The sequence below is a fragment of the Sapajus apella genome, unplaced genomic scaffold (assembly GCF_009761245.1).
Source record: "Sapajus apella isolate SASKATOON/1434 unplaced genomic scaffold, GSC_monkey_1.0 scaffold128, whole genome shotgun sequence".
NCBI classification, from domain to species: domain Eukaryota; kingdom Metazoa; phylum Chordata; class Mammalia; order Primates; family Cebidae; genus Sapajus; species Sapajus apella.
In genome coordinates, this window is record NW_022437068.1 from 2,919,861 (window position 1) to 2,932,477 (window position 12,617).

Genomic DNA, 12,617 nt, shown 5'->3' on the forward strand with positions numbered 1-12,617 from the left:
AACTGGACACATTGGGGGATATGTTTTGGAGGTCGAGTCGAAATGGTCAGCTTAGGTTCATAATCACCAATAAAATCTTGAGCATGGGTCCCAGGTTCCTTGAGCTTGTGTTCATGTGACATGGGCACACAGGCCTCCTGGAAGCAGGAAGGGGATGGCATCCAATTGATAATGATATGCCAGACTCTTACATCCCGTATCATGTAATGCCACTGCCACCTAGCACGGTGGGTGTGTGACTCCCCCATTCTGTAGACTATCAGAAAGGCGAAGTACTCACTTAAAGTCATCTGCAAGGAAGGGATGGGGCTAGGATGCAAACCTGGCCATATGACTCTGATTTCAGTGCTCACTTGGCAGCCCCACACCTGCAACAAGACAAGGGGTTCTCAGATACATGGCCAACTTGACAATCTCAACTCTGGCAGGATCCCACAAACAGAAGAATCCCTCAAGCAAGGGGGAGCTCACGATGGATTCTGGCTCTGCCACAAAACCCAGCCACATGATCTTGGTCAGCCTCTGCCTGATTCTAAGCCTGCCTCCTAGGAATGAGACGGAGGTGGACACACTTTCTTTCATGGGTGCCAAGGACCCAATGAGGTGATAGATGAGAAAGGGCTGTCTTGGCTCCTGGTCCACACTGATCCTCAGTGAAAAGATACAAGATAGAGGGAAGCCCCCCACAGCCCACTCACCCCAAGGAACCCACTCATCCCAAGGCATTGCCTGGTTTCCCTGCACTGTGACTGCAACCACACTGACCAAACCCAATGGGAGAACCCACAACCCAACAGAAAAGTGGGCAAAAAGCACGAAGAGGTAACTCATGGAAAAGCGAACACGCACAGCCAGGAAGAGATTTCAAGCTCATCGCTTCTCAGGGAAGTGAAAATCAGGATGCTGGTGAGCTTGCCATTCTCACCCACTCACTGGGCAGACATGCAGCTGGCCAGTCCTGGTGTTGGAGCTGCGCCGCTGGCCAGCGGAGGAAGAACTTGGCACAATAGCAACTCAATCCAACCAAAATGAAGTCATTTACTTTTGGGGAAGATCTCCATATGAAATATTAACATAAATAAGCAAGGGAATGGGAAACTCAAGATTCCAGATAGGGAAAGCGTAGCCAGGGAGGGAGAGACACAAGGGCGGCTCACAGAGATGGATGACAAGTTGTGTTCGGGGTGAATTCGAGGAAGGTCACTGTATTATTTAAGAAAATAAATGGCCAGGTGCAGTGGCTCATGCCTGTAATCCCATTGCTTTGGGAGGCCAAGGCAGAATTGCTTGAAGTTGGGAATTTGAGACCAGCCTGGGCAACACAGTGAGACCCCCATCTCTACAAAACAACAGAAAAGAATTTACCAGGTGAGGTCGCCTGTGCCTATAATTCCAGTGGAAGGATTCCTGGAGCCCAGGAGGTGGAGGATGCAGTGAGCTATGATTGCACCACTGCACTACAACCTGGGTGACAGAGCAAGACCCTGCCAGGAAGGAAGGAAGAAAGGAGGGAAGGAGGGAAGGAAGGAAGGAAGGAGGGAAGGAGGGAGGGAGGGAGGGAGGCAAGGTAAGAAAGAAAGGGAGAAAGAGAGGGAGGGAGGGAGGAAGGAAAGAAGGGAAAGAAAGAAAAAAAAGTCTACAGGGAAGTGAAGGCCTTCTTAGACCCCTCAAAGGTCACACTGCACCTCAGTAGCAGTTGGTCAAACTGATGTGGGGCCACACCCCACTCAAATAATCCCTGGCATTCAAGGGTCTTCACAGCTAGCCTGCCATCTCACAGAGGGCTCCCTGAGGATCGTCTCCTGCAGCTGCAGGCCCTGCTCGCTCCCTCCTTAGCTCTCACATGACCATGTCTTTGCCTTGTTGTTTCCTCTGCCTGGGATCCCATTCACTGACTGGTAAATTTCTCCCCACCTTCTAAGTCCCAGATCAAGGGCCATCTCCACTGTCCAGACCTCTCCTCCATCCTGAGGTCTCACTTCTGAGAGTCCACCACACCCCCTATGCCTCTCCCTAAAGCCTGGTCCATGCTGCACTCTGGTCATTCATTGCTATGGACTGAGTCAATACCTCAGAGTGTGGCTGCATCTGGAGATAGGACCTTTAGTCTTATAATTAGGTTAAAATGAGACTGTTAGAATGGGCCCTAATCCTATATGACTCGTGTCCTTATAAAAAAGGAGATCAGGACACGAGATGCCTGGGGCACACGTACAAGGGGAAAGGCCATGTGAGAACCCACGGAGAAGGTGGTAAGCCCAAGAGAGAGGCTCCTGAGACACCTGGATCTCAGACATCCAGCCTCTCAAACTGGGCAGTACATTTCTGCTGTTTAAGCTACCTGGTCTGCAGGGCTTTGTTCTAGCAGCCCTAGCAGACTAGTATACTCGTGGGCAGTTCCTCTCCCCTGAGAGATGGTCTGCGTGGGGCTCCCAGGCTGGGCCAGAAATAGCACTGTTGCCCTTGGCCACTGTGATTAGTTTGGGAAGGGTACACAACCGAAAGTCAAGCCCCATTAGCTGGTCCAATCCGAATGAATCTTAAAACTTCTGCAGGTGCTCCCAGAGAAAGGCCAAGGCCTGGGGGCACTTGAACCTGGAAGTTGTGGCACTGGAGGTGCAAAGGCCATCCTGCTGCCCCAAGAGGTGGCCCTGGGGTTGCTGGATGCCAAAACTACCTCTGATCCAGCCCATCCCAAAATTAAGCACCTTCCCCTGGCACTCCAGTTCCGTAGGCATACATGAGTCCCCCTTTCACCAGAGGCGGCTTGAATTGGCGTTCAGTTTCTAGCAGGCAAGGGGGCCTTGCCTGGTACATGCCCATTGTTGCCCCTCAGCTCTATGCAGGAAACCAGAATGCTCAGAAGGGAACCAAGCATGGGACGAAGAACTTTTCCTCTTCAGTCACAGAGCTCCAGTTGGCATCATGTCCACTCTGAATACAATACTATGCTTCCCAGCTTCCCTTGCAGCTAGGTGTGGCCATGTGACTAAGTTCTGGCCAATGATATGTAAGCAGAAGTATGGGGTGGAGCTTTGGGAAATTTCTCTTTAAAGGCAGGCAATGGGTCCTGTTGTTCAAAGTCAGGACTTGATGGCCACAGCTCCAAATGCGGAAGACCACAGCCCTGATCCTCACCCCTACAAGACAGCCCTTGTTAGTTGGTCATCCCCAGAAAGTTGCAACCTGATGGGGGTGAGAGCACTGGGGAGGAGCCCAGAGATCCTAAATGTGATGCTTGCTTCTTGATGTCCTGGAGCAGGACACCTGTCTACATATGAGGAAACCTAAGCTCAGGGGGTTTCAGACTGTCAGGGCTTGTCTTGACTCATATTCCTCTTCCCACTGCTACCACCCTAGAAGCCCAGGCCAGGGTGACTCCCTCCTTCCTAGTAAGCCTTTAGGTTGTCACCCTCTCTCCTATCTGGCCCTTGGTTTGTCATCCTTCCTCCCTCCTAGCTGGCCTTTAGTTTGTCACTCTCCCTCCCTACTGGCTGGTGGCTTTCAAAGCGGGTCTCCATGGCTATCACAGGCTGAGCCACCATCACCTCCTTCCTGGAAGAGTCAACCAGACTCCTGACTCCCACTGCCACCCCACCCTACAGTTCGTGCTTTTTCTAGCAGCCAGAGTGATGCTGCTAAATCCAAAGTTGGATGCTGTCCTTCCCTTACTGTCGCCCCTTCAGGAGGTCTCCATTCCTATGAAGGGAAATCCAGACGCCTGCCCTGGCCGGAGGGATGTTGCACCATCCACCTCCTGGCTCCCTAAGCCTTCCCCTTTAGCCTCCCTCACTCCACTTCAGTCACCCCAGCCCCCTTGCTGTTCCTCAAGCCACCCCCAAAGCATGTTCTACCTCAGGGCCTTTGCACCTACTGTTCCCTTTGCCTGACATGCTCTCCCCACAGACATGCCCATACCTCACCTCCCTCACAAATCCAGAGCCCTTCCCTGGCCACACACACTGGAACAGCCGTCTCCAGCCACAATGGACACCCAATAAGTTGGTGAATGCATGAATAAATCAACAAGTATTATAATGAATTGAACTTATACCCACTCTTTCATGAATATTCTAAAATTCCTGTTGGGTTGAATCATATTATGTTGCCATTTTTGTGGGCCAAAAATCATTGCATAGTGACAATTCCATGAGTTCAGCCTATCCTCTGGCAGTCACTCACACACTCAAAATCCTCCAGCAGCTCCCACCCAGAAATTCAAACTTGTTACATTTGTATCTGTATCTGGCTACGTACCTCCTGGCTCCAGCTCCTACTTCCTTCTAGGCTCCCCAGGCCAACTGTCCTAGCATCGCTGTCCCATGGATTTTCTTGGGCACCTTTCTTTGCTGAAATTTCCCCAGCCCCCTCTGCCTGCCAAGCCCAGTAGAATGCCTCTTGTCAGTGGACTCTGCTCCTCACGGGTGTGCCCTGGCAGTGTTCCTCCCCAGCCTCACTTCTACAACCCTGGCCAGCTGGGGGCTGCTCAACAGGAGGGGCTCCTTGTCCAGGCACTGCCCTGCACTGCAGCCCTCCTGCCGCGCCCCGGACCTCTGTGGGGACTATTCCAATGCCAGCTGATGTACTGGCTGTTCTGAGACCGAAGGTTGTACTGGAATGAACCCAGTCCTGAGAGACCCTGCCACTCACTTTTTTTGACTTGGGTGAGGCCCTTTTGAGCCTCAGTTTCCTCATCTGTAATATCTTATATATTGGAAGCCACAGGTTGAAAACAATGCTGGAGCCCAGGCCGGGGTCCCAGGAATGGGGTGTGTGTGTGTGTGTGTGTGTGTGTGTGTGTGTGTGTGTGATGTCTGAGTAGAAGAAAGCACAAAAACCACAGGTGACAGCAAGGGAAGCCTCACAAGACAGATTTGGCAGCCTAACTGGAGTCCCAGTGTTGATGCCACTCACTATGTGACCTGAGACAGTCCCATTCTCCCTCTGGACCTCTGTTTCCACCTGATAACTGAGCCCGAGGGTTGGGAAGAGGGAGAAGCAGGGAAGATGGTGGAAGGCACAACAAAGACCCTGGAAAAGGCTTACCTGTGGAAAGGCCCTCTGCCAACTTCACCAATGACCCAAGTGACACCAGTGACCCTGGGTATCAGTGGGTGGCATTTGGGTCACTGCTTGCTGGTTTGCACCTCTGTCGATAAACTATCGGGTGGTATGGATTCGACCAGAGACCTGGCCCTCACTGGGAGTCTAGAATGCAAGTCAGTGCCCCTGCAGGACCCCATACTGAGATCCTGCCTGCAGTCCCATATGGTGTGAGTAAGAAGGCACTCACAGAATATGGGGGCAAAACCAGGCCTGCTGCAGGCTGGCTGAGGCTGTGCTTCCTTCCAAAAGGCAAGGGGAAGAAAGTGTTCATGGTAAGCATGGGGGTGGAGCCCTGCCCTCATGAGGCTGATATTGCAAACCAGTTGGGAATGGATTCGGACAGTGTGGAGTGCTTGGCTGAGGGGGTGCAGCTTTGAGGTGAGAGGGGACTTTTGATAGGTGATCAACAGGGCTCTAGAAGACAGTGTGAGGGGCACGGGGGTAAGGAAAGGAGCTAAGGCAGAATGAATGGGTGGTGTCCAGTGTGTAGTGTTTGGGAAAAAGGACAAGGCCAAGTGAGCAAGGCGAAGGGGGAAGATGGAAGCAGAGGCAGGCGGAGGTGAGCAGCAGCCAGATGAGCAGGAGGATTTCATTCTGATGCAGGAAAGCCTCCAGAGGGGTTTAAGCAGCGCAGTGACATGATCTGATTTCCATTTTAAAAGGATGATCCTGCCTGCTGGGTGCAGAAGGGTCTGCCAGGGATGGCCGGGGGCAAAAGGGAGATGACATGGGGGAGCATGGATCAGCCTGGGAGCCCAGATGTGACAGCAGTGTGACATGAGGGGGAGGCAGTGGGGATACCCAAAGATATCCGAGGCTGACCTTGCTTTCAGGAAGTTCACGGTGCAGAAGCGAGCCTGCGGCTGTTTCTGGTCCCCTAACACACATGCACACAGGCCAGAAGACACACAGCGTGGCCTTCCCCCACTGACCAGGGCCTCCTGGAGACCAGCATTGCTCTCTCTGTCACCTTTTCTATGGACTTGTGTTATAATTGCTTCCGATGTCAAATGTGTGTCTCAAAACTCTGTGTGTATGTGTGTGTCTGCAGGCACTATTCCCATAAGACAATTGCAGAGTAAAAGTCCATAGGAGTCCAGCGGATCACGTCACAGGACTGTGCAGGCTGGGTAGCAGTAGGGAGTGGTGGGGACTGCGGCAGTGAATGGGTTGACTATTCACTGCTACAACTAAAGGGAGCTGTGTTCTCAGTTTCAGTACTTTGCAACCATGCGGGTACACATGTAAATTATGAGTAGATCTGTCTACTTTTCAAAAGAAGCCAGAAATTCCTATTTTTTAGGTGTAACAACAAGTTTTAAAGTTTGGGCTTCAATTCAAAACACAACATTAGCACTGTGTGTATCAGAGGTTAGCATTCGGGTCACTGGTTGCCGGTTTGCACCTCTGTCAATAAACAGTTGGGCGGGTATGGATTCAACCAGAGACCTGACCCCCATTGCAAGTCCTGAATGCAAGTGAATGCACCTGCAGGACCCTATACTGAAGGGCATTCTAGCAGGGGTAGGCGAGGGAGTTCCAGAAGATACCCGAGGGTATTCTGGTCTCCCTATGGTCTGTAAGACTCTGCTGGGGTGTTTGGGTGAGCACATACCCACTTTGAGCTCCTTCCCGAAGACGGTGCGCTCCCCCAGTGCAGAGCAGTTCCAGCGGCCATTGCGGAACTGAAACTGACACTCGTCCAGGCCCATTTGTGAGCCTTCTCCTATGACGATGATGGCGTCGGGCCGGCTCTGGCAGATCGCCCGCTGTCTGGGAGCCAGGCCTGGGATCTTGTTACAGATGATGCTTGCGCCCAGAGCTACCACTGAGGAGAAGCCACTGGAGAGAGAGACACAGACAGATGGAGCGTTAGGCCAGCAAAAGGGCATGGCCTAGGGACCCTTCCTAGGTGTCCAGCCCTGGCCACCCCACTCCCCCCAGCAGTGGTCTCCCAACTTTTTTATCCTGTACCCCTAACTCACGTCCATTCGCCTAGAAACCCTACAATTTCTACATAGGCTCTTGTATCAATGCGTACACTCAATATCAATGAAACTTGATTTCCTTTGTGGAAACAAAAAAAGATGATGTATGTCACAAACATTATGTTGAGTGAGAAAGGCAAGTTGCCTTTGAGTTTATGGTAGGATGTAATTGAGATGAAGTTCAAAAACATGCAAAAGAAGCCCTGTATTGCTAAGGAATTATCTCTTTGGCAAAATTGTAAAGGCAAGCAAGGAAATGATGACTTTAAAGTTTCATGCAGCAGGTGCCTCTGAAGGAGGGATGGGTGCACTAATGTTTGTTAAAAAATCTGTTTTTTAAATGTATATGTAACATATACTCTCATGTATACATATGCTTTATTATCGAAAATACCTTAAAAAGTAATTGTAAGTAGAAGTCCTGGCATTTTCCTCCTGCTGCCAATGGAGTACGTGCATCCCACTCCGGGCACCACTGGCTTAAAGGATGTGTGTGACTATTATGAGGGGAATTCTTATTTTCCTCAACTCACTCACTGATATATATGGGATATCCATCATATGGCAGGTACCATGCTGGCAGACAGCTTGCACCTGACGGGCAAGACCCTGCCCTCAAGGAACTAGGGAGGGTGACAACACAGGTGTTAAAAATGAATAAAACAGGCCATCTCTGACAATGATATGCACTATGAAGAAAGTAAAGGAAGATGGTGGGATGGCAACTAGAGTGTGGGGGTGGTGAGGGAAGTGGGAGCCACTTTAGCTGAGGTGATCAAGGAGGATTTCCTTGAGAAGGTGACATTGGAACAGAGATCTGAATGGCCAGAAGGCAGCTGTGGGAAGATCTGGAGAAGTGTATTCTGTGCAGAGGGAACAGAAAATGCAAAGTTTTAGGAGGGAGACAAGCTTGGGATCTTCAAGGAATAGAGGCTGATGCAAAACTGGGGCTTGAGAAACAGGGAGAACCTGAGGAGGGGAGATGGCTGAGGGCTGGCATTTTCTGAGGGCATCAGGCAGGATCAGGAAGCACTGAAGAGTGTAAGCAGGACATTAGCATGACCTGGTGGTCCCCGCTCCATGTAGGAAAGGCCTGTGCAGTGCCAGGGCAGGAGCAGAGGGACCAGGCAGGCTAAGGGTGGTGGTGGCTTGGCCTGGTGGCAGTGTTACAGCTGCAGGTAGAGCCACTGGGCAAGTGCCTTGTCCTGGGGCTCAGCTGTGGGCAGTTGTTCTGGAATTGCAATTTGTTACAGTGAGGTTCTGTATCAATAACTTCCGGAGGTGAAGTAGACCCACACCCTACAAGCGCACAGCTGACCAGTCCTGCCCTGTTTCCCTAGGTTCCACCACTGTGCCAGCCTTCTCCCTGCAGTAGGCACTCCGTCCTTGCTGGCTCCTCTCCCTGGAAGAGCTCTCACCCCTGATCTTCATAAGCTTGGCTTCTTGCCATTATTCACATGACCTCAAGGGTCACCTCCCTGCCCAGCCCAGCTAAGGGAGCCTCCCTCACCTCCCTACCCCTAATAACTTTCCATCACAATCTCTGTTTTGTTTACTGGATATTCTTGATTACTCATGGTCTACTGAAATGTTTTCATGTATGTGTTTGCTTTTAATTTGCATGCTCACTTGATCACTTGTCTTCCTCCTGAGAGGATGAGCTCCTTGAGGGCAGGGAGGCTGTCTGCTGGTTCACTAAATGATGACTGAAAAAATGGATTGTGGCACTTCAAAGATGTGGCTCTGGGCGAGTACCTACTACATGGCAGGTGCCCCCAAATATGCATGAAATGCATCAGTAAACTTGAGCAGTGTCCCTACTATGTGCCAAGGCAGTATGCTGGGTGCTGCCACAAGCAGCAGCTCATGTGACCTTTCCACACAGCTCTGTGGGGCAGCAACCATCACACACATTTCACATATCCGAAAATTGAGGCTCACAGAGGTTGGGACCTGGAGGAAGGTCCTCAGCTAGCAGGTGTTGGAGGTGGGAGAGCCTGGCTTTGCATCTGCATCTCAGCCCTAAACCAGAGTCTAACACACACTAGAATGCTGGGAATGTCTGGAGAAGAAGCAGCATGAGAAGATTAAGTGGAGATGTTTTGGCGTCATTTGTCAGGAGGACCCTCTGAGCACCGAGCTGGCCACCAGGGCATTTCTACACCAGCAGAGAGTGGACACATTGGCACACTGGGGCCAAAAATTCATAGGTGTAATAGACTAGTCCCTAAGGCTCTGGCCTAGGTTCCCATCTAAGCTTCCCTCACTTACCAGCTGTGCCATCTTAGGCAAGCTTCCTGCCTTTTCTGCACTTCAGTTTCTCCATGGCTAAATTAGGGTATTGATAACTAGTCCCACCTCATTGGCTGCTGTGAAAACCAAATGTGCTAGAACATGGAAAGTGCTTAGAAGGTGCCAGGCACATAGTGGGTGCCCCATCAATGCGGTAGTGGTGTTGTAATTATCATTATTCTTACTGAATCTGATTGTTGTAATAGGCTAGTGCTGGAGTCACCTGAACTATCCGAGTAAAGTAAAAATACCACAGATGCCCCACCATCAGCCAGAAGCAGGTAGAATCCAGTCACATCTTGGGAACTGGAAAAACCCAGGCGTCAACCCTCATGCCCACTTTACAGATGAGTAACCCGAGGTGCAGGGAGCAGCAGTTCCTGACCCCGTCACCTGCAACTCCCACCTCCCCGACCTGGACCTGTCCCCACCCCAGAGGGCAGCTTGGGGCGGAAGGCCAGCGCCCTGCAGGACTCCCTCCCTTACTCCCTCCCTCCCGGGCAGCAGGGCCCCCGCAGGGCCAATCCGGGGAGGCCGCGGCGCTGGTGGGAGGGCGGCCCGAGGGCGGGCGGGGCGGCCAGGGGAGGTTATTTTCTGCTGTTTTCCCTTTCTCTCTCCCCCGCCACCCGGATCCCTCCTCCCTGTTTCTAATTAAAAAGGAGATAAAGCCGCACGCGGCCCGAGCCAATCGGCCCGACAGGCTTCCTGGATGCTGGATGTGCGCGGGGCGGCGGGGCGCGGGCCAAGATGAAGATTAAAGCAGGGGAAAAAAGAAAAGCCACACAGACGCGGGCGAATCAATAACACTTAAAACACTCCGGCAGGCTGGCAGTGCCCGAGCCCCGCAGCCGCCTCTCCGCGGCTGGTCGGACTGGCGGACCCTGGTCGGCTCCGCACGCACCTGCTAGCCGCCGCGGCCCGACAGCTTGCGAAATCCCCGCTCCAGAGACGCGGACTGGGAAGCGAAGGGGGAGAGATGGTGGGGGTAGCAGTGACAAAACACAAAGGATCTGCCACACACACCCCCTCGCCGCAGCCTTGCAGTCCACACTTCCCCAAAAGGAGCGGTAGCGGGTTCACCGCTGGGGGCTGGAGGGGCAGGGTGAGTGAGACCTACCAAGCGAGCCCTTCGGCGCCAGAACCTCTATCCATGCCTAGACGCCCCCAACCCCCACCGCTCCGAGCCTCACACCCATTATGTCTTAAATACAAAGGGTGACCGGCTTTGCACAAGCAGCCCCAGGACGGGTCCCGAGCTGCCCCCTCCCACCTTCCAGTCAGAGCGCCCCTGTGCCCCACCTCCACAGAAACGCTGGGTGAAGCCGGGGGGCTGCTCGAGCGCCCGGCCGCCTAGGCTGCCCAGTTCCAGGAGGCGGGGTGTCCCGCCTCTCTCTAGCGCTTGTCTCCCTGGGTGTCTCGGGCCGCCTCTCATCCCACCTTTGTGTGTGTTTGTTGGGGGGTGGGACGTGCTGTCCCCTTGGCCCGGGAAGGGGCTCTGGAAGTCTAAGGGTCCCTGGAAATTGGGTAGTGCCAAGGCTCCGAGCGGCGGTTTCTGTTTTTGTCAGCGAATGTCCTTTCCGAGGGTACCTGTTCCCTGTTTGCACGGACCGGCCCCGCCTGCCACCTGGGGACTGCCCAGTCTCTAGAGCGGCTGTGTCCGCGCCTCCGGAGAGAGTTCCTCACGGACTTCAGGGACTGAGCTCCCTGAGAGCGGCTGTGGTCCTGGCTTGGTGTTCCTGCTGGACCTGCTGCCCCTGTGAGCGGGTCCGAAGGGTAGCCGGGATGGGCTGAACCTTTGTAGCAGCTAGCCCTCCCCAGAGTCCCTCAGGCTGGAGCGTCCCTACCGGCTGTCTCTGGTCCTGGGTGATTCCAGACTCAGACGTCCTCAGGATGGCCAGTCCCCCTGCCTATATCTCCTGGGGCGTTCGCCTGCTGGGGGCCTTTGTGCGCCCACCGCTCCCACACCGCGCCCACCCGGCCTCTAGGAGAAGCTGTGGAAGTTGTGGCCCGCAGAGGCTCGCAGGCTGCACACCTCCCACCCTGGGCCGTGCCAACTTTGCCGAGACACGCGCGGAAAGGGCGCAGGCAGCCCTTACCCGATCCGGAGGTAGACCATGCCCAGGCTGAGAAAGAGGTGGCCCAGGCAGCGCCGCGCTTTCCGGTTCATAGTCCCTGCTGGCCGCCGGGGCCGCGGGCCGGGCTGTGCTGATCCCGCGGGCCGGCCCCGGCTGGGCAATCAACATAGCCCGCCCGGGAGGCGCGGGCCGAAGGGTCCTCGGGGCTGTCTGTCTGTGCGACCGTCCGCGCGCTCGGCGCCTTAGCCTCGCCAGGAGCGCGGGAGCCACGGAGCGGGAGGAGGGAGGGAGGAGCGAGCGCGGCGTGGGGCGACGCCGGGCTGCGCGCTAGCGACCGGTGCAAGTGTGTGAGACGCGGGGAGTGCGGGGGCGCTGCTACCTCCCGCCCCCGCCCCACCCTCCTTTCCCCTGTCCCTCCCCCGCCCCCTCCCCCGCCCGCCTCCCTGGAGCGCCCGCCCTGCACCCCTGCGCCCGCGGGACGGGACCGCCTGCACCAGGTGCGCGCTCATGCCTTTCCATGCGCGCTCCCGGGGGCCCCCCTCCCTGATCCGGGGTGCATGTGGGAGGCCGGGGAGCACAGCCCAGTTGGAGGCGGTAGGAGCCCTCTCGCCTCCACCCGTCACTAACTCACAGGTTGCGGGACGAGTGGGCGTCCGGAGGCTGCCCTCGGGTGGAGGGGACCAGACTCGGCCGAGAGCCCTAGTGCCTTGGTCTGCCCTCCCGCTACCTGAAGCCCGGAACAGGGAGTTGGGGCTGACAGGACACACCCCAGTTCCCCAACCCCAGCTTCAGGGGAGGGCACCCCCTTTTGCAGAGCGACGGGAGGACAGGATAACTGGCTCAGTGTATTTCTTCTTTACCCCCACCTATCGAGGGTGGCGGCAAGGGTGTTGCCCAGGTTAGGCAGTGTCCTCTGGAATCCTGCTGTTAGCTGACCGACGGAGTCGGGCTGAGGCCCAGTGGCCTCGCGCTGAACAGCTGTGGGGCGCCTGAGCCGCTGAGTGTGAGGGGCGCTACTGGCCGCTCAGAGCGCGCTCGCGGCGACACCAGGCGGACGCGGCGGGTGGTACACCTTGGTCTCGCTCCCGGGGACAGAATGCTTTGAGCTTGCTAGCCGACCGAGAGGGCTGACCCCCTTCTTTGGTGTACACCCCAT

At 54.8% G+C, this 12,617-nt stretch overlaps 1 protein-coding gene across 2 annotated transcripts in view; it reads right to left on the bottom strand.

The window, feature by feature from the left end:
- Positions 1-12,166, bottom strand: part of WNT7A (Wnt family member 7A) — a 62,248-nt gene extending 50,082 nt beyond the window's left edge. The window contains exons 1-2 of one of the 2 annotated variants that reach the window (XM_032262319.1): positions 12,093-12,166; positions 6,722-6,948 (exon numbers count right to left, since the gene is read on the bottom strand). In XM_032262319.1, the coding sequence (XP_032118210.1) occupies positions 6,722-6,818 (97 nt within the window). In that variant the 5' untranslated portion in view covers positions 6,819-6,948; positions 12,093-12,166. Of the gene's footprint in view, positions 1-6,721; positions 6,949-11,482; positions 11,857-12,092 lie in introns of those variants that run through there. The other variant, XM_032262318.1, reaches the window with a different exon arrangement.
- Between the last annotated feature and the right edge of the window lie 451 nt (positions 12,167-12,617).